The sequence below is a fragment of the Polyodon spathula genome, chromosome 25, assembly GCF_017654505.1.
Source record: "Polyodon spathula isolate WHYD16114869_AA chromosome 25, ASM1765450v1, whole genome shotgun sequence".
In the NCBI taxonomy this organism is placed as follows: domain Eukaryota; kingdom Metazoa; phylum Chordata; class Actinopteri; order Acipenseriformes; family Polyodontidae; genus Polyodon; species Polyodon spathula.
The window spans coordinates 5,108,031-5,129,932 of NC_054558.1; the positions used below are offsets into that span (position 1 = coordinate 5,108,031).

Here is a 21,902-nt window from a genome sequence, read left to right on the forward strand (position 1 = left end):
CTGAGCGGCTTCATAACTATGCCGTTTTGTCACTCTCTTGAGTCACGTGCTCTCTTCAAATTATAGTTTCCACCAACGCCTTTAAGCCGTTCTGTCAGATCGCTCACATTCTTTGTCAATGTGATTGTTTTGGAGATTCCTGCTGCTAATTATACACCCGTCTCGAGTCACTGAGACCGTACAGAACCTGTTGCAGTGCACTGCACCGAATCACTGAGACCGTACAGAACCGCGTTGCAGTGCACTGTGTTGAGTCACTGAGACCACACAGAACCGCGTTGCAGTGCACTGCACCGAGTCACTGAGACCGTACAGAACCGCGTTGCAGTGCACTGTAACAGGTCACTGAGACCGTACAGAACCGCGTTGCAGTGCACTGCACCGAGTCACTGAGACCGTACAGAACCGCGTTGCAGTGCACTGTGTTGAGTCACTGAGACCGTACAGAACCGCGTTGCAGTGCACTGCACCGAGTCACTGAGACCGTACAGAACCGCGTTGCAGTGCACTGTGTTGAGTCACTGAGACCGTACAGAACCGCGTTGCAGTGCACTGTGTTGAGTCACTGAGACCGTACAGAACCGCGTTGCAGTGCACTGCACCGAGTCACTGAGACTGCACAGACCGCGTAGCTGTCTGGCACTGAGACATAAGAACATAAGAACATAAGAAAGTTTAACGAGAGGAGGCCATTCGGCCCATCTTGCTCGTTTGGTTGTTAGTATCTTGTTGATCCCAGAATCTCATCCCAGCTTGTGAAGGATCCCAGGGTGTCAGCTTCAACAACATTACTGGGGAGTTGATTCCAGACCCTCACATTCTCTGTGTAAAAAAGTGCCTCCTATTTTCTGTTCTGAATGCCCTTTGTCAACTCCATTTGTGACCCCTGGTCCTTGTTTCTTTTTTCAGGCTGAAAAAGTCCCTTGCTTCCACACTGTCAATACCTTTTAGAATTTTGAATGCTTGAATTAGGTCGACGTAGTCTTCTTTGTTCAAGACTGAACAGATTCAATTCTTTTAGCCTGTCTGCATATGACATGCCTTTTGAAGCCCGGAATAATTCTGGTCGCTCTTCTTTGCACTCTTTCTAGAGCAGCAATAAGATAGCGAGGTGACCAGAACTGCACACAATATTCAAGATTAGGTCTTACAAGTGCATTGTACAGTTTTAACATTACTTCCCTTGATTTAAATTCAACACTTTTCACAATGTATCCGAGCATCTTGTTAGCCTTTTTTATAGCTTCCCCACATTGCCTAGATGAAGACATTTCTGAGTCAACAAAAACTCCTAGGTCTTTTTCATAGATTCCTTCTCCAATTTCAATATCTCCCATATGATATTTATAATGTACATTTTTATTTCCTGCGTGCAGTACCTTACACTTTTCTCTATTAAATGTCATTTGCCATGTGTCTGCCCAGTTCTGAATCTTGTCTAGATCATTTTGAATGACCTTTGCTGCTGCAACTGTGTTTGCCACTCCTCCTACTTTTGTGTCGTCTGCAAATTTAACAAGTTTGCTTACTATACCAGAATCTAAATCATTAATGTAGATTAGGAATAGCAGAGGACCTAATACTGATCCCTGTGGTACACCGCTGGTTACCACACTCCATTCTGAGGTTTTTCCTCTAATCAGTACTTTCTGTTTTCTACATGTTAACCACTCCCTAATCCATGTACATGTGTTTCCTTGAATCCCAACTGCGTTCAGTTTGAGAATTAATCTTTTGTGCGGGACTTTGTCAAAAGCTTTCACTGAAATCTAAATAAACCATGTCATATGCTTTGCAATTATCCATTATCGATGTTGCATCCTCAAAAAAATCAAGCAAGTTAGCACACGATCTCCCTTTCCTAAAACCATGTTGACTGTCTCCCAGTACTCTGTTACCATATAGGTAATTTTCCATTTTGGCTCTTATTATAGTTTCCATAAGTTTGCATATAATAGAAGTCAGGCTTACTGGTCTGTAGTTACCTGGTACAGAACCGCGTTGCAGTGCACTGCACCGAGTCACTGAGACCGTACAGAACCGCGTTGCAGTGCACTGCACCGAGTCACTGAGACCGTACAGAACCGCGTTGCAGTGCACTGCACCGAGTCACTGAGACTGTACAGAACCGCGTTGCAGTGCACTGCACCGAGTCACTGAGACCGTACAGAACCGCGTTGCAGTGCACTGCACCGAGTCACTGAGACCGTACAGAACCGCGTTGCAGTGCACTGTGTTGAGTCACTGAGACCGTACAGAACCGCGTTGCAGTGCACTGTGTCGACTCACTGAGACCGTACAGAACCGCGTTGCAGTGCACTGTGTTGAGTCACTGAGACCGTACAGAACCGCGTTGCAGTGCACTGCACCGAGTCACTGAGACCGTACAGAACCGCGTTGCAGTGCACTGTGTTGAGTCACTGAGACCGCACAGAACTGCGTTGCAGTGCACTGCACCGAGTCACTGAGACCGTACAGAACCGCGTTGCAGTGCACTGTGTTGAGTCACTGAGACCGTACAGAACCGCGTTGCAGTGCACTGTGTCGACTCACTGAGACTGTACAGAACCGCGTTGCAGTGCACTGTGTCGAGTCACTGAGACCGTACAGAACCGCGTTGTAGTGCACTCTCTCCCGCACTATAATAACCCACATTTAAAGCCAGACCGTCTAAAACATGCCATGCGAGTTTAATATAAGAAGGTAGAGTTTCAGTAGAAACATGCTTTCTAGTGATTCACGCTCTTCTCATTAATAGTCAGGAATGTGCCCGACTCGTTGCCAGGGTGACTGCAGCGCAGCGGGGTGTGTTCCCGGTGCCAAGGACAAGCGGAGCGGAGACAGGGAGAGAGGGCAGACCGGAGCTGGTATAGCTGCATGCAAGGACTGTTGTTGTTTACCTCACCTGTGCACAGGCAAAGGGGTGGGGTGGGGAAGGAGGCGGGGGACGCTGCTTTTAAGCTTCCCTATTGCAGTGAGGCATTAAATGAGTGAGAAGGGCTGAACCCTGTACTGCGCAAACCCGACGCCGAATCCGCACCGCAGGCAGCTCGTCAGCCTCTCCCTATTGGAAACGCTTCAGACGCCTCTTAGGGACGCACCTGATGACTAGCTGATCGGATAAGTTGTCTTGGCGGAGTAACGAAAATACCCGCGGACAAAATAAATAAATACAAATCACAATGAAAAAGCGGGGTTTGAACAAGTTCTTGGGTCGGAGGGCGGCTAATTCTTCCCTTTTTAGCCCGCAAAGCAGCAGCGGCACAGGCGGGCTGACCTCGACTAGCACGCCGATCCAGCTGACGGACTGGGGTGAGTCGAGTGCAGCATTGAATTAACGGACTGTACTGGAAACTGCCTGTAACTGAAGAAAATACTACTGCTAATAATAATAATAATAATAATAATAATAATAATAATAATAATAATAATAATGATTGAGATTTATAAACCAATCTCAATTCTCTGTTCGTGCGGTACCGCTCTTTATTGCGTATTGATCTGGCTGTTACTGCATCGTTCGTGTCTTGTCTAGTAGTTGTTTAAAATATTGTAATATTTAAAGTAAAATAACTGGGCATGCAAATAAAGGAAGCTTTTGCGCAATCTCCGACTGAGATATTTAAGGCCAAACCTCACGTTTATAGCGTGAGAATCCGGACCGGGGTTGAGAGTTTGAACTGACAGAGCAGCCATTCAAATGATATGTTATAGTGCCGTGGATGGCAGCACAATGCCCCTCAATTGCCCCACATACTGTAATTTTCAAACTGGTGACGTTCAAACAGACTTAGTTACCAGTCCGGTTTGTGTAGGGACCTGCCCCATGCTCTCCCAGAATGTCATCGTTGACATCTAAGCTCTGCTGTGGCGCAGATAGGGATACAACACGTGGCAATGGAGAGAGCCTGTGGTTTAAGAGCTGTCTTCACAGTAATATCCATCGTTTCCCTGAACCTGTTCCTCTGGGGTTTCACAGTGAAGCTGTGTGCTTTGCGACCGGGCCTGTATGGCAGGTCTGCACTGCAGTGAGTCTGCATTGCACTGAGCTGACACACCCTGCACCCTGCACACAACAGCAGCAGGGCAGGAACAAGCTCGTTTGTCTGAAAAAAAAAACAATGTGACACATTCCAGGGAGTTTCAATGGACTTTGTTACGTGAAAGACACATGCCTTGCGCAGCTTCTGTGCAATCTCCTAACATTACTCTAACCCAGCCCTCCCTCTCTGACCACGCACAGTCCTTTGATCCGAGGTTTAATACCGTGTGCTGGAGAGATCACAGCTTGAACTGTGCCACTTTCATTTCTCGCACTCTCTCGCTGTCTTGCAGCCTGTGCAGGTGTGCTGTAAGAGGAGGGGTAACAGCCAGGCTAATTCACTGCGCTGCCGGGCTGAAGCAGCTGCTACATTAGGACAGAGCCCAGAGTCCAAGCGTCTTGAGGCAGTTTATGTGTTGAAGTTCCTTGTGCCATTCTGCTGTAGTGTATTTTGCAAAGATGCATTATTGTGCGCGGTGACACTTCAGTTTATATGCATGCAAACGAATAACAACACATGTCTTGTTTGCACGTTCATTGGGAAAAACGTACAAGCAGCAGAGGATGCAGCTTGCACAGTTTTGATGAGTGCTGTGCCGATAAACACATGGTGCGCAACTTCAGCACTTCAGTGATCTCTGGAGCTGGCGAGGTTTATTGGACTCAGCGTATTGGGTTTACTGTGCAAACCTGCCAGTGATGTGCATTCTCACTGCAAAATAATAAAACCCTTTGTGTCCCCTTATCTGTTATTGCTCGGATTACCCATTTACATTTCTATGGCTGGTTTGTCCAAGCTGTCTCTCTCTCTCTCTCTATCTCTCTGTATCGCTGTCTGTGTGTCTCTCTCTCTCTCTCTCTCTCTCTCTCTCTCTCTCTCTCTCTCAAAGAAGCCGGGGAGCTCAATAATTTAAGAGTGAGCAGCGCCAGGGGGCTCTGCACCAGCCCTTCACCTCCAGGGGGCCTGGTTTGAAATCCGGTTCCCAAGTGAATCGGCAGACCCTAACTTCCGCCTCTTAATTAAACATGTAAAGAGATCTGTTCATTCCACAGTGGGACTCGGTGCCAGTCTGCTCTTTCTGAAAAGATCCGACAGACGCAAACGTCCGTTAATCAATCGCCTTGTTTCAGCCCTCAGGGACAGCGCAGGGCTGTTGGAAATGCAACGTGTGTTCCCAATCCATTAGAGGTGCAGAACGCAGGCTGTGATGCAGTTAACGTGCCTCCTCAAAGATGTTCTTCTCCTTTTCATTTCAGAGAACATGAACGCGGTCGTGTCCTCGGCCTCGTTCCCAGACTCCGGGACAGCGAGTGTGCGAGCCAGGCCCAAGGTGAACCTCTTCCCTCGTTTCCCTGTGAGTATAACAGCCTCGCTATTTGTCTGCTGGCTTTCATTCAGCTCAACATTAGGAGAGATACAGCAGATGTCGCAGTTTGTCCAGAGAGTCAGGTCAACACGCACCGAATCGATACAGCCATATAGTAGACGAAAAACATGACAGTAGCATTTCACTGTTCATTTATATTGAGCCAAGGCGTGTAGCACAGCACTCCCAAGCAAACTGACTTCCCAAAAAACGTGCTACTCTCAATGCTTTTTGTAGTTCAGTGGAATTGAACTGAAGTCCTGACCGAGCAATTCCTGGTTGACTGTTCTTGTGACAGCTAGGCATTGCAGCACAGCAATTCAGGTAAATCATTCATTTGAACCGAAGTGTAACCCTAGAGGAGATGCAGGCTCTGGTAAGGGGAAGTCAGTAGTATCAGAAGAAAGCTGATGAGTGAGGGGAGGCTGTTTCCCTTCAGTGCTTGTCCGGTTCCTAGTTACTGGTTGATCTCAAGACTTTGCGGAGTCGCGTCTCAAAGCATCCCCGTGATTTGGTATCAATGACGTGAGCACCTGCTCCAGACCCTCCCCACGCTGTGTAAGGGAGTGTCCCGGCCCGCTTTCCTAAGCCTGTCTGATAAGAAAGCGGCCAGCAAGGCGTTTCTGTCCACTGTTCATGCCTCTCCCAGCTAATTAGTTAAGCATGCAGGAAATGCTCTGCTTTTGCTCAGCGAAGGCTTGCTTCACCACACAGAGGGATTCTTCACGTGACCGCTGCGGAACCGAACGTTGTGGCAGAGGCAGCTATTTCTTGATGTTAGATGCTGGATAGCATCAACGCCCCTGCGATAGTATGTTACTAGCGAACGCAGGTCAAAGTGTTAAAGAAAGCAGAGGTGTTCTTAATCCCTTAGCTTGATGGCACAGCTCTAGGAACTTTCACCGCTGGGGACCAGGGTTCCAATCAGCCTCAGACCACGAGTGAAAAAAGGTGCAAATTTAACACAATTTTCAGCCCTCTTCGGAAAGGCCCAGGACTGAATGGCAGGCAGTGCTCGGGTCAGATTGGAGATGCGCTTTCAGAGATATGAGGGGAGGTACGGTGGGGTCTGATGACCGCACTGCACCGCCCTCTCTTCCCCAAGGTTTACTCTAGCTGCCTGGCAGGTTCCATGTATAAGACCCCTGGCAAATCCATGGCCAACATACCGAATGCAATATGGTTACACATCCATTGAGATAACATCTGGATCGCGTGGGTCCTATAGAATGAAACGTCTGCTTTCTGATCATGAGACCAAACAACAGCTCGCGTTCCAAGAGGCTCCGAGCATTCCTTGACGTGGGTGTCGTGAACTGGGGGGGTATATTTTATTATTCATCTAAATGGTGGCGGATCTTAATAGCGCCACTTTGTTGGTCTCGCCCGAAAGGGGTTACCTCGTTTCCCCAAGTCAAGGTGCTACTGTTTTCTTTGTTCTCAGGGTGCTCCAGAGATCCAAGGGTTTGCCGTTCCCACTCCGACTGTACCTGCTTCCCACAAAGGACCTGCAAGCCCAGCACCAGGTAAAGCTCTCTCTGAATGGCATCCCTCTCTGGAGACTTCTGTGTTTTATTCAGTGCCTTGTTATGGATTAGTAACCACATGATTGCCATTCAGTCGTTCACAGTCCAGTTCTCAAAAGGAGAGGTTATGTGAATCTGGTACAAGACTTTCCAGTCCAGCTCGTGCAATATCTTAGGGAACTAATATGGTGGAAAAGAGAAATACAAACAAACCACACATGGCTAGATTTTGTATAATCTCCTTATTAATTATTTTTTTTTTATATATTTATTAAACTATCAAAGTACATACATTGGAGAAGCGTGATTATGCATGTATCACGTTGATTCGTGTGTTGATTGCCGTGTGAAAAGGGTTTACATGCGTGCACTGCAGGTTCAGCTGAAGCCTGCTTGCTGGCTCCTAATCATTGCAGTAATGTGTTTTTGTTATCAGAAAGTCAAACAAGGGGAAAGGAAAGGGGGGACCTGCCTCCCAATGAACTAGTTATACCAGGTGACTCAGTGAATTTAGCCCACAGGTTAATTCTGTTACTGTTTAATGAAACGATCCAATCGCACAGCGCCCAGCCCAGCTGCTGCGTTCAAGTGGTTCTCTTTTAAAATGCATACGTATTTGTTTTAGGTGTTTCTGTGTAATGCATGTGGCGAAGTGAAGGAAGGAGCGTGTGCTTCTAGAGAAGGGTGTGACAGGACTGAAATAACTGGTCGGTACACTTCAGATACCAGCAGTGAAATACCGGGCTTCCTAAAGACTATCCGTTCAAATGCAACCTTGCAGGATCAGGGCTTTGAAGTGCAGGGATACGTTGCACCTGCAAGCTTTGATGTCCTGCCAGGGCTCTTGCCAGGGAGGGCCCGGTTACAGTAATGTTAGGCGATTGCATAGAAGCTGAGCAACGTTATAAATGCTATCCTGTTCCTGATTATCTGTAAAATGCAATGGCATGTTTTATTTTATGGGGGAATTAGACAATTGCACCATTCTTTTATTTTATCCTAATTTCACCAGGAAGGAAATCCCATTAGGTTTTGCAAGGGTGACCTTATTTAAAGTAGAAAGAAAAAGAAAATGAGGCTCCTACTAGTAAGAAGTCTGTTTTTTTTCTTCTAGAAAATGACGCGAGACTCAATGGAAACTCCGAATGGAACCCATTAGTGCACTCTCTGGTTCCCGATTACATGCAGGAGGAAAATATTTACATCCCTCCACCTCCGGCGATGGCTCCCCCTCCTCCTCCACAGTTCGCCCCGCCCCCCCCACCCTTCCAGGCTCCTGCAATGGCACCTCCCAATCCTCCAAAGACCGCCCCTCCAACGACCCCATCACCGATGCCTCCAAGTTTTCCACCAGTGCCTCCCCCAGTGCAGTCCAGCTACAGTGACACAGGGAAATCCTCAGACAACAACCTCCCTGACCTCCCTGACCTCCCACGCCCCAAATTTGCTCCTCCCCCGCCCCCTTCACAAAAAGAACCTCTTCAGCAACTGGTCACCCCTTTGCCTCCCCCCACAGCCAAAGCCCTCAAAGTGCCACCCCCCAAGCCTGTCCGATACTCCTCTATGCAACATCTCGATATCGTCTCCCAGCAGTTGGAGCCCGTGGAGATTCAACGCAGCCCCCAGAACAGAGCCCGGCTCTCCAGCTTCTTGCCTTCATCCACCGTGGACAGCAAGGCCGACCGGGAGCAGAAGGCAAAGTCCATGGTGATCTTGCAGGATTCAGCCACCGAAGATCTACCTGCCCCAGCAAACGGCAAGTACCCTGCCAGGGTGCCAGCCAGCGATCCCAAAATGAACTATGGTGTGCTAGTCAAGCCAGCGAGAAAGAACAGCTCAGGGATCCAACTAGCCCAGGAGGTGGAGAGCTTGCAGGACAACATTCCGCATTCTTACCCCAGTTCCGTGAACAAGCCAAACCCTGCGCTTCCCGCTCCAGTGCTTGCAGACTACAGCAAACCAAGTAATTATTCTCCATCAGATTCACTATCCAGGGATGTCTCGCCACCGGCTGAGAAAAGAGAGGTGGATTCCAAACCTGTGTGCAAGGTGGACAGCGAGTCTGTGCCAATAAGCAGCCCAAACCAGCAGCTGCCACCGGCACCAAATATTCTCCAGAACAAAGTGTTACCTTCTTATTCCAAGGAGGAACTGTCCCCCCCGGCACCCGAGAAAACAGATGGTCCCAAGTCTCCCATGGACCTCCTGCTCGCTGCTAAAAGGAGAGCGGAGAAAGGGCGCAGCCTGCCCAGGCAGAGCAGCCAGAGTAGCATCAACTGCTTTCCAGACTCTTCCACCAGGGAGATGACCTCCGTTCAAATTCATCAGAGCCCGTCCAATCCCAACTCCTTCATCATCACCCCCAGGGCAGACGTGGACGAACGGGAACCACGGATCCCAGGATCCGGAGCCTCTCCGCCAACGCGCTCACGGTGGCAGGACCAGACGGCAGCTGAGGGGCGCCCCAGTAACCCACATGTTCCAGCTGTGGTGTCGCTGAAGCACCAGAAGGGTGTAGAGAGCTCAGAGTTTCTACAGGGAGAGCAGCTGTCCTCCACACCACTGGTCCAGAACCTCTTGCAGTCCCAAAGAACTGACACCAGAAGTAATCTTTCAGCGTCGGAGCTCGTCAGGAAACCAGAACCTACCTCAAACTCTAATCTTAAACCCACCTTCAGGAAAGAAGAAAGCGAGGAAGATTTCGGCTTCATCCCACCACCCCCAGAATTTGCTAACACTGATGAAGAGGAGGAAGAAGAACCATCTCCCACCTCGCCCTATAATAAACCAATCTACCAACAGTCCGACAACTATAACCCCCCACCCAGTCCCCAAACAAACCGGAGGACTACTTCCAATGGGACGGAGAGAGTCCCAGGTCCCCCTGTTCCGAAAACAAAACCCCAAATGATTCCCGCAGCTCCTCGTCTCCCAACCAGCCCAGCTGACTTGAAACTTACAGAAAGGACTAAACCCAGCTTCACCATGCATCCGTCAAGCAGCCCAAAGCCAGCCCCCACTCCTGCATCCGTCACTCTCCAAAGTATCCTGCAGAAAAAGATGCTGGAAATGGATTTAAAGCAAAAATTCACCCCAGCAGAGAGGGACAACAACACATGGTCAACCGACCAACCTGCAGAGCCTCGGATCAGCACAGTGAAGCCAGGCTTTCAGCCGGCCAGGAGCAACACTGGGGGGTCCAACTTGCAGCCAGATGAGGTGAAAAAAAACATGATGAACAAACTGAAAACCCAAGTGAAGAAAAAGACTCCTGAGGCACCAGCACTGGCTAGCAAGGACATTAAAAGGTAAGGTACCAGTCTGGTTTATTTTTTAGATTTGTGTGGTCGGAAATACACAGCAGTATCATTCAAGGTGTGTCCAAAAACACATTTCAAAGTTTGTCAGTCACTGCTTTCGTTTCTCAAGGAGCCCTGCCCAGCGTAGTTATGGAGAGAAATGCAGATGGTGAAAAAATATTAACGTTGGCTGTCCTAAAGAGTTTGAGAATGTTTTGCATCATTTCTATAGACATCCTGGCACAGGGTCTCCAAGAAAGGTCAAAGCCAGCAAGAGACCAACTCCACTGTCTCACAGGCCATTGATTAAGGGTAGTTTCAGTATTGCCCACTTGTCCACTATTTCCAAGCCAACAAATCTAATGGAGACAAAAAAACACACACACACACTTTACTGTTTGAGCTCCAGAAATCCTGCGTATTTCCTTTGTCATAAAAATGTAAGGGCAGGGTGAATAAAGGTTTTAGAAATCATTAATTAAATGACTTGTGACTTTTTTTCAACGTCACTGTTAAAACACACCAGCCTCAGATATTATAAGAATGCAGAATGCATACCTGCCTGCTTGTGTGAAGCTCGCACAGAAATTCACAGCAGTGTCACTCGAAGCTCTCCGCTTCGCAGGAGAACGACTTCTTGGTGACGCTATTGAAGGAATGCATTGTTCTTGTGGGAGGCATTCACAGCGACTGCATTTGGGTTAGAGTTGCAAGACCGGTTTCACACTCTCGGGTGAGCACTAATCTTGGACTGTCTCGCGTTGCCTTACAGAAGGAACTCCAAGATTAGCGGTAATCAGGGGGCTGCTAAACCAACCGATTCATAATAGCTACCCGCTCAACTCCAGATCCTGGTGCTTGTAACCAGTCCAGGTGTCCCCCCCCCCCCTCCCCAAAAACAGTGTATTTATTCTGATTACAAAATAATGCATTTTTAAGTGAGTTTGTCTTTATATCAATGAATGAAGTCAGTCAAATCCAGGTAAATAGGAGTATGTAATTGTTCTTATTTCTCTCCCACCACCCCCCAGCAGTTCCCCGCAGAACAGTTCTAAGCAGTCACATGGCATGACCTTCACCGTGCGACCTGGAACCAAGCAACCAATCACGCTGCTGCGTCAAGGACAGCCATGTTAACAGGGGCAAGCAAACCAAGCCTCCTCGTCTGGCACAAGCCAGACTCACTGGGACTTCCACGGCAAAGACTCTTACCTTTGGAGTTCTGTCTCAGGATTACAAAACAGTGCGATTGTACAGAACTGTATATAACCAGCGTTCAAAACACAGGGCTGTGCAGAGGGCTGAGGAAGTTAACTTTTGCTGATGATGTACAGAAACCTAAAAAGCACTTCATCTCGGCTGACAGAAAATGTTTTACCATTGTTTTTTACTCCCACATATCCATTCATATACAGGGTGATTATAAAGCCAGTTAGACTGTCTGGGACTTTGCATTGCTCTGTCTGGGAGGGGGAGTTCCAGAAGCACAGTATGCAAACGCTAACGGCGTGCATTTAATCCTCATGTAGATATCATGCTGTCACGACTGTAAGGGAGCAATTGCCCATGTGGAAGCTGCTTCAGTAAAAATGCAATCAGATTTCACAATGTGTCAAACAGGATGAAAGACCCGTCCCTTTTAAAATGCCACATTAAACATCGACAAAGCCTGGTCATGAAACCCAGTTACGGCAGCACCAGCCTCTGAGGTGATTGGGAGCGGTCTGAACCGGCAACACACTTTTGCAGCGCAGCGTTGATTTCTAATAGTTTTGTTTCTTAGTGCCTGATATGTAACAGTATAGAGGCTAAGCTCTTATCAGCGTGCCCAGGGCCAGACGTTAAGTTTTGGTCAAAAATGAGGAAGATAACACTGTCACTTTGTTCTGAAACAAGAACAAATGTTAGGTTCTGCTGGCTGATTATTGTATTGTGTTTGAGGGAATGGGGAAAGCATGTACATTGTATAGACGTCTTATTTAACATTTATTTAATAATTAAAGGTCATGTCAGGACTCTTTCTCCAGCCTCTTCCCCCAGGTGTCCTGTTTTCACTGACGCACACAATGCCTCTACATTTTAAATAGGATTTGCATGGTTACACATTTAAAAGATTATATATATTATACACATAGAGCGAGAGAGAGACAGATAAGAGTCCAGCCTTAACTGAGCCAAACAGATCGTGAATGTAAACTGAAGAGACAAGAGCCAGGCGAGACTTTTTGGAAACTGAGTAAATGTTACTCAAAGCCTACTGTTCACATCCCCTGCTGACTGAGCGTGTAGCCATGTGCTCCCGCAAAGACACGCATGCAAAACACACATACCACGGAAACCGTGCAAAACATTCCAGACATGTGACAAACTCCAAGCTGGAATGAGAGCGTGCATTACCAGCTGTGGTGGGGTTTTGTTTGGTTTTTTAAATGTTTCCACATGCTGAAATCACACCCCTATACAAACTCCACTGAAGTGCTACTGATGTGTTTTGGTGTAACTCTGATATTAAGTGCCAAGATTGTAAAGAACGTGGCCACCAGTTCATAGTAACCCTGTGTGAAATCCTTGCAGAGCACACTCTCTATTCATGGTAGAGTGGCTGTGTACAGTGCCCCCCTCGCCACTCTGTCACACGCACTACAAGTGAGGAATACAGAGGGTAGCTTTACACTACGAGAGTCTGCAAGTGACAGCCAAACATGAACGGCTTCTCAACTTATCCTACTTTGCATTCAAACTGTGAAATGCACCCATCATAAACACTTCGGCTCTGGCCGTCACTTTCAGGCAAAACCCTCACCTTGCAGATCCTTGGGTTGCCCTCTCCCTTGTTAATCTGGCCTAACCGTGAATAAAGAGGGCAGCACTGGACTGTCATTTCTCTTTTATTTATTGAAATGTAACCCTAGCAGAGCAAGTTTGCAGTCGTGCTCCGGCGCTGGTCTGGTGTCTCGTCCCCTTCCCTACACGCCCGCCTGGCACACTGTGTGGTGAATGACCTGGTGATCCCAGCTCACTGTGGTGAGGGTGGAGCTGGTGACGGGGGACCAGCACACGCCACGCACAAAATCTTGATGTGTCCTGTCCCTGAACCTGAAAGAAAAACGACACTTTACTGACAGAACCCAAGCCACCACAGTCAGTGTCACCCGGACACAAACTAAATCAAATCACGCCTTTAAAAAGACTTTTAAAATGTACGCAATTAAAACAAGCTAAAAACGGTACATGTATATAAACACACCTCAGATAAAAACAGTGAAACTCAGACAGTATGAGCACGAGACAGACAAGAGACAAAATCTAAAAAGATCTCCATAGTTGCACAGCAAAATCAGATAAGCAGCTCCTGTTGATAAAGAAACAAAAAGGGTGACGCACCTTGACAGTATCCCCAACCGAGAAGAATACTGAAATACATTCCTTTCATTTAAATACACAAACACACAATCCTCCTGGTCACCTGCACACCCAGCCTTGTCTCTGGTGTTCCCAGCGTTGCACCAGCCCGTTCTCCAGTGCAACACGGAGCCTGGTCAGCGGAACACCCTGTTGATGCCGGCTGACTGCCAGGGGGAAGGAAAGGTAATACCACACTTACACTTCTGACAGCTGAGGATCCAAAACTACAACAGAGCAGTCATTGCTGATAGAAGAGAGCAGGGGAGTGCTGTGAATGCAAGACACACAAAAAGAAAGAACAAAACACTGTTAGACATTCTATACACAAGAACACAATGGGGCTCAAATGCCAGGGTGTTACTTTACATAGAAATAAACAAAAGGAAAATGATACTCAAATAACATTAGTGATAGAATCAGATTTAAAAATACAAAACGATTATCCTTTGGAAACAAATCTGGACTGTGGTACAACACAGAGTGCTTTTTTTTTGGTTTATGTAAATATATTCAATGCACAAGTGGCATCTAGTGGCCCCCAGGCACACTGCAAGCAGAACACACCCATGTTGTTTCTGCAACACATCAGAACTGCATTCGCCTGCATTAACAGGAGTTTACAGTAACAAACGCTAAGTAATCTACAGGAAACAGCAGCTTCTAAAATGTTCAACCACTGACTTCTCAAACCACCATAAAAAAAATCAAAAGACTGTTCTGCTAAAGTCTTTGCAGTAAGATCTCCTCACCTGTGTGCTGAGAAGGCCAGTCCGGTCACACTGCGAGTGTGTGGCTTCAGCGTCTGCAAGCTGTCGGGCTTCTGCAAGTCTCTCAGAGAAACTTTCCCGGTTTCATCCCCTGCAGAGCAAAGCAAAAACCGGGTCACCTACTGTGACTGGAGCCCCTGACAGTGCGGTTTCAGAGTCACACCCACTGGGACTGGAGCCTGTGACAGTGCAGTTTCAGAGTCACACCTACTGGGCCTGGAGCCCCCGACAGTGCGGTTTCAGAGTCACGCGGCTGCCTCGTGCAGCTCTGAACTCTCCTAGAGCTGGGGGTGGCGTGCGTTGTACATTTCCAATTCCACATGTTTGTGCTGACAGATGAATCGTTCTGATCGTTGGTGCTGCACGAACAGATCGTTCGAATTGAGCTCTCCACAGACGAGGGGCGTTGGTATTGGATCAGGCCAGTTTACCGCTCAAAGTGAAACCACCGAAGAAACAGCTGCTTGGGTTCGCGACAGGAGCGTTGCTTTTCTGAAGACTGTGGAGAACAGCGATCCGCACAAACCCAAGCGGACGTTTCTTCCAGCGTTTCATGTGGGCTGGTAAATTAACCCGATCAACATCAGCGACCCTCGCTTTGATCCAAAGCATCGTTTCGTGCAGCTCAGCCGATCACAGCGCAGGATTCTTCCAGGACGGTCGAAGAGAGGTAAATCACGCGGAAAGAATGAAGATCACAAGAACTGGCATGCTGCCTCTGTAACATCACTGCTCTCCTTACCGTACGCAAAGAGACCGCTCTGCTGCGGGTGCCATGCGATTGAGGTAGGGATGCACTGGGAGGGGCCAGTATCTACAACACAAAGGGGTAAAAAGAAGTCACTTCAGAAACCTTTTATCTTGACAAACAGCATCCCAGTACAGTAATTAGCATCCACTGTGCATCCAGGGGCTCCACACCCTGTGGGGCTGGTCACCTTGCATTTGTGCAAGGACAGAGCTGTCTGATGCCAGCGGGCGAGAGGAGATTAGAAACTCTAGAACCACACCTGCAGAAAGCTCTTTTGCAAAGTGGCTAACACCCAGCCTTTGCCCCGTTACATACAGTTCGGTCCGGACTAATCGGAAATGAATCCCCAACTGGTAACTGCAAAGCACCGTGGAAGCAGATTCCCTCGCGCAGAAATGATCACCCAATCATGCAGTGACCGATTTACACACTACAGGGCTGTGCACCGGCTTGCTTCAGCGAGCCGGGCAGGGGAGGAGCCCACTGCAACACTGTGAGAGACGCAGCAGAGCACACTGATCTGCAGAGGACTGCCCACGTACCGATTCGGGAGGCTGGTTTGGGCTTCCTCTTGTCCCAGAGCAGTAGCCTGCCGTCCTGAGGGGGGGAGGTGGGAGAGAAAAAAAATGCTGGTTAACATCACTGTAATTTCCCCTTCCAGCAGCACATCGGATAGGTAAGACTCAGCAGGTGCTTTATGCCTGCCTGGTATATCTGAAGCACAAACTGTGCTAGTAAGAACTGCTAAGAAAATTAACACATGAAATACACTGGGGGTCCAAGCTTGATACAGGGTCACCTGTCTAAACAAAGAGAGAGAATAAATGCATTACCACACCCAGGCTATAGAATATGACAGATGGAAGTATAGATACATGGATACTGATGTGTGAATATCTATATGCATTTATATGATCTATTTAAATATATATGGACACGTATATATATATATATATATATATATATATATATATATATATATATATATATATATATATAAACTGATGTTATTTTTCATAATATGTTACTTGACATTTGTACATTAAATTAATATTTTACTGGAAAAAAAAAGAAAAACACAGACAATATCTGCCAATCAACAGAGCAGTGTCCCGATGGAATGCTGCAGAGTGTCCCTTTCGATTCTAGAACACTGCGGTCTCGCAGACTCCTAGAACCGCACCAGCACCAGCACCAGCACCAGCAGCTGAACCCTCTGCTGGACGAACAATGCACCAGGGTCAGTTAATAATCACTGCGTGACGTACAATCGACACGGGCGCCACTCCAGGGAGCAGCGAGAGAGCAGACGACTGCAGCCTGAAACGCCACGCAGAGACGCAGTGTAGGGGTTTACCTGCCCGCTGGACAGGAACAGGGACTCGTCACTGGGGTTCGAGGACACACACATCACTGGACCGGAATGAGCTGGGAAAGATAAGATTGACGGGATTAGAGGCGACTGCAAAGAGCTACCATTTGATCACAACAATGACCAAGTCAATTTTTAAATGAACTTCAACACCACATTCCTTTATAAATACATAAATAAAAAATGAAGCTTGCATCTCACCATTGTATGTGTTTAGTACCGTCTCTTGTGTCAGATCCCAAACTTTCACACTAAGAAATAAAAAAGGTTGCAGTTTTATTAATTCGCACCGTGGATCAATCCATCTCTACAATGCAGTGCGCATCTCTTTACAGCGCTACTCGCACACAGGGTGCGGGGCAATTCCTGCTTCCAGATCCCCTTTTAAAATCAATTCGCAATTCCAATCAGACACTCCTGAGCTTGTTACTGGGGCTGATCAAGCTTGCAGGAAGATCTGGAATGGGTAAAACTCCTATGCAATGGGAGTCTTATTTCCACCCCCTGTAACTGACGGGATTTCCACTTTGCTGGGTGAGACAGAGCAGAAGAGACAAGCTGCACTAACCGGCAGTCCAGGCTGCCGCTGACAGCGTGCTCCCCCCCGGCCTGCGGGCTCACTGTGGTCACGACGTCATCGTGCTCGTATTTACAGAACCGGCTGACGATCAGCGTCTCATCCTCTGCCAGCTCCCACAGCTCCACCGCACCTGCAGCGACGAGAGGAAGCAAAGCCTCAGACACCCAGCAGAGCCCAGGGTTCAACCCTGACACTAGGGGGGATCGAAATGAGCAGGGAGCAGCGATCAGACCTTTGATAAACCGACCTCTGCATCGACTGCCTGCCTCACAGCATGAACCATCCACAGGGTTACTATTAGGAGGAGATTACATCAACTCCTGCCTACTGATCATCTCAATATTATACCCAGCTGAGGGTGCTTCTGCAGAGATGGGAAGAGGAATTCCATTGCAATGCAGCTGCACCCACTCCAGGAGTGTCCCAGTAAAACCAGGAGCGGATCAAACTGCTAAGCAATGCCAGTCGTATACCCATGCCAGGTCCTGCTGTCCCAGACTGGGTGCAGCAGGACTCGTGAGAGATTCTAACCCTGAGTTTCTAAAGAACAAGCACTTGATCAGAAACTGAAAATGAAGGTTTTGATCCAGTAGATGTTCCAATACAAAGTGCTATTTTCAGTGACATTAAAAAAGCCTACGCTGTTTAAAAAAAATTAAAGCAGCGACCACCCACCTGAATCGGACGCGACCAGGATGCCTCGCTCCGATACCCACTTTGCATCCGCCACCCCCGCCTCCGTCTGCACCCCCGCACAGCAGAACCCCTCGTTGGGGGCCGTCTTGGGGTCCTTGAACACCCAGATGGAACCCTGCCAGCAGCGGCCGGCCAGGCTGGACGCCCCGAGCAACAGCGCCCCGTCTAAAATGGGAACGAACAACAACAAAACCCTGCTGGGGAATTACACAGCGCTGCACCACTGACATGGAATGGCCAGCTACCACAGAGGTGTTGACCCAAGTATTGTTTCGCTGTGTTTCTTGCAGCAGTTCTGTGCATTTGCCTCAGTTTAGCCCAGTTTGTCATGTTAAATGTGCTTTAGCACACCTCACTGGTCTTTGCAATGCTTACCTATTCTTCCGCTGGGTTTTCTTACACGGTGCTGTTTTTACTATGGCACAGCACGGATTAGTGCAGCTGCCTCACAGCTCATGTTTATCAAGTAGCTGCTGTTTAAACCACACGCTAGCTTGAGGCAGCGCAGAACCGCGTCTCTCAGAAAGGGCAACAAGGTCCAGTTCTGAGTCAAATATACTTCAAGGGAATCGATAATTACTTTGAAATGCTTTCCCTTTATTCTCTGCTCTAAGGGGGTAGTTGGGATTAGGGACGCAACTCGCTCTTCCCCCGATAGCCAATCGGTGCGCTAATGCTAGTGCTTGCAGCAGTAGGGTGTTATAAACATTATTTCTGATTGTTTTACGTGCTGCATGACGTTCAACAGGCGGCTTCGCCACAGACGTGCTTCGTGCATTGCAGCTTATCATAAAAACAACAATGGTTTTATAACAGAGGTTGGTAAAGCTGTCAAAATACACGAATGCAATTTGGTGTTTACTGAACACGTCAATACTGAAGTCAAGGTGCAGAATATATTCATACATACAGACATATTCATACATGCATCGCCAATGAAGACCGTGCAGTAATATTTACAGGCCACCCCACTGGTCCCAGTGAACAGGAACCCGAGACTACCTGCTCTGTACTGGGCCGAATCCAAGTGCTTCTCCATGCAAGCCGGGGCGTTGGGAGGGATGCTCCATCGATTTTCCTTAATCATACCAGCGCTGTCCTTCGTTCCCTGCTTTTCTCTGTAATAACTAGCCCGAGGCGCTGTCCGGTGGTGCTGCTGTCGCCCCCAGTCTCCTCGGCTGTCCCCGGTGCTGCTCGCTGCTCTGCCCGCTGCTCTGCCCGCACTGTCCGCTCTGCAGCCGCGGCTCAATGAAGCAGCCGCCACGTGCTTCCGCTTCCCAATCCCCTCCCAGCTCTCGCGGGGCTACAGCGTGCGCTTCGCTGTTACCTGGCAACGCGCTTTATAAAAAACAAAACAAACAAACAATAAAAAAAAAAAAAAAAAAACATTTCGACATTTTTTGATAGAAGCGTCAAGATTAAAATCTGGGGGAATGATTGTAGCTTGCCGGTCATAATGAAAACAGTGGACGCGAGGAGATCATCTGCCAAGCGCACAGTAGTTGTTAGTTAGTTTGTAACGCATTATTTTTTTTTAATGAACAAAAAAAAAAAAAACGAAACGGATGCAGCAATTTCTTTAAATATGTCTGTATATATATATTTTTTAATAATAATCCTTCTATACGCAGGTAAGTAGTTCACTGCTTTACATTCAGAATTTCAAACGCAGTTCCCGTGTTGCCTTGTTTAAACCGGCCACCAGAGGGCGCCGGAGATTGGCAGCCGTTCTACTCTGCGCCTTGCTGCTGCAGGACTTCGCTTCCACTCGACCAGGCTTCAGCTGCTGAGGTAATACTGGGACTGTGCAAACAAACAGGACCTTGAACACAGTCTGCAGTCTAACAAAAACAAAACGCTGCGAAGAAACTAAACGCGACCCTGCACCTTTCCTTTTCCAATCAAGAACTGGGCCACATTTTCAAAGTTGTTTCAGCCGGTCCCTTCTTTGGCTTTAGTGGTTAACACAATTAGCGACACACGTTTTCAACTCGGCTTATCATGACGAATTCACTTTAATGTTAAATTTAAAAATTGACTGTGCTTTTCCGAAGCAATTTATATATATATATATATATATATATATAATATATATATATATATATATATATATATGAACCTTACCCGACGATATACTATGATACCTAACATATAGCTCTGCTCTGCTACATTTAAATTATTCATGTATTATGTAGCAGCAGTTTGCACTAGTGTGAAATACAAAGCCATGTAAAAGCACCCTTATCCTAGCTATTCTTACACAATTGAGGTCACCCGTCCATTCCAGCAATTAAAACAAATAAAATAAAAAATCTTTGGGTTTACAAAGATTTTGCATCAAAAAGCGCTTAGGAAACAGCGCCTAGGAGCTCGGGGATTGGCTGGTGCAATCGTCCTCCTACACGGAAGGGTTCTCTGAGTGCTCCCCAGCCGCGGTTCAGCTTGCTGGCATAGGCTCCCTGTGTTACAGGAGTGCAGAAAGTGGCCTGTGTCTGGCAGAGCCCAGTGCGGCGATGTGTTGGCTGCCACTGGAGGGGCGTTTGTACGCGTTGCCAGAGTGAGCTGGGGATAAAGGGATGTGTCAGGGGCACAGGGATTGTATGTATGGCCTTCTTTATGCCTAGACAAAAGAATAAGCTGGGCATCTAGCCATCAACTAACTATATGTAGAGCAAGACTCCACATATGTGGCATCTATCTATCTATCTATCTATCTATCTATCTATCTATCTATCTATCTATCTATCTATCTATCTATCTATCTATCTATCTATCTATCTATCTATTGTTTTCATCCGAGCTGTAGAAAAATAAGCAACATCAAAACAGACTCAGGAACCGAGCAACAAAACAGACCATAACACACCCAGGGCGTGCAGTGAATGTAAATACAGGAAACTCGCTAATCGGAGCCGTAGAGATAATGACGTGAGTCTGGAAATTGCTTGAAGGAATGAAACAATTTCAAAAATATGTATGATCATTATAACAGCGACTGACCCACCTTGGGTTGTGAAAATGATACCGAAGCTAACATAAAACAAATGGCAAAACCTTTGGAAATGTGTGCCTTTCAGCATATACAATCAAGGAGTAATGCTGCTGGATCCGTACACGTGTGAGAGAAGCGTTATTGGGTGCATTGTAAACTGAAGCCACCCGAGCAAGACTAGTGTGCGTGAAAACATTGACCCTCCAACACACGCAGTGCTGATCATATACTGCGCTCTGGACCTTGCTCTACACTTTCAATTCAACCCTGTCACCTTTACTTCAGAGGGAGCGCCCTTTACCCTGGACTGCGCTACCATGCACCTAGCGCCCTCCTGTCCCCCCCCCCCCCCCTCCCCTCTACCATCTTCACCTGGCTTTCAATTTGTCTCAAGTCTCAGTCACTGCGTTCCAATCCTGTTGCTTGGTAACCGTGTGCAGCGTTCATCTGCTCTGAAAGGAACGAGGGAGGCTGTTCTTTATCAGAAAGCTGGAAGCATATTGCTTAGGCCCTGCTAATGCTTCTCCTTCAGTCCGCGTTAACACACGGACACACGTCTTGTTTATTCTGTCCTCAGATCTCTGCGTGCTGCTGATTAAGAACCACGCCTGTCTGGATTGTGTTGTTTGTGCTTTGCGATTGTTCTTTTGTTTTCCAGGACCCCCTTGCAAACCAGGCCTTGGTCTCAATGAGCAAATCTCCCGGTTGAATCAATCAATAAATAAACAGTAATAAATCTGCATTAGATGAACAGAACCGAGAAGCGCTGTAAAATAGTCAGAGACATATAACAAAAACAAGAAGGCCATGCCCATTAGCTCTGTTTCTAACCCGCAGGGTTTATTTATCTCCCTGTTGTTGAAAGAAAACAAGCTATTTATATCACCAGCTGCTTTAGTCGGATTGTTTTTCTCTCCTGGTCACATCCAGCCCCTCCAGTGGGGATTGCGTTTATCCACAGGTGAAAGTGGACTAAGAGTCAGCTGTGATGAGCTGGTCCTTGCAGGAAAGCGTTAGTAGCAATGACCAGTGTGTTGAGGGCCCTGGATGGTAAGAGCACAGCGCTGCTTTTTCACTGCAAGAAGATTTCTCAACCAGAGTGTAC

At 47.5% G+C, this 21,902-nt stretch overlaps 2 protein-coding genes across 3 annotated transcripts; one reads left to right on the forward strand and one right to left on the reverse strand.

Moving 5' to 3' along the window:
* The first annotated feature begins 2,953 nt into the window (after positions 1-2,953).
* Positions 2,954-11,666, forward strand: LOC121299824 (uncharacterized protein C6orf132 homolog). Of its 2 annotated transcripts, none has more exons than XM_041227938.1 (5): positions 2,954-3,312; positions 5,300-5,397; positions 6,854-6,935; positions 8,050-10,243; positions 11,266-11,666. In XM_041227938.1, exons 1-5 carry the CDS (start codon positions 3,183-3,185, stop codon positions 11,369-11,371), a joined length of 2,610 nt encoding a protein of 869 aa, XP_041083872.1. In that variant the 5' UTR covers positions 2,954-3,182; the 3' UTR covers positions 11,372-11,666. The 2 variants fall into 2 exon arrangements, with proteins under 2 accessions (XP_041083872.1, XP_041083873.1); XM_041227939.1 differs by having other exon boundaries at positions 2,955-3,312; positions 11,269-11,666.
* Positions 11,667-13,109: 1,443 nt separating this feature from the next.
* On the reverse strand, positions 13,110-19,088 carry LOC121299826 (methylosome protein 50-like). Its single transcript, XM_041227941.1, has 10 exons — positions 18,808-19,088; positions 17,785-17,970; positions 17,098-17,239; positions 16,731-16,780; positions 16,515-16,585; positions 15,700-15,754; positions 15,149-15,220; positions 14,389-14,497; positions 13,839-13,907; positions 13,110-13,330 (listed from the first exon to the last, which is right to left on the reverse strand). Exons 1-10 carry the CDS (start codon positions 18,890-18,892, stop codon positions 13,201-13,203), a joined length of 969 nt encoding a protein of 322 aa, XP_041083875.1. The 5' UTR covers positions 18,893-19,088; the 3' UTR covers positions 13,110-13,200.
* Between the last annotated feature and the right edge of the window lie 2,814 nt (positions 19,089-21,902).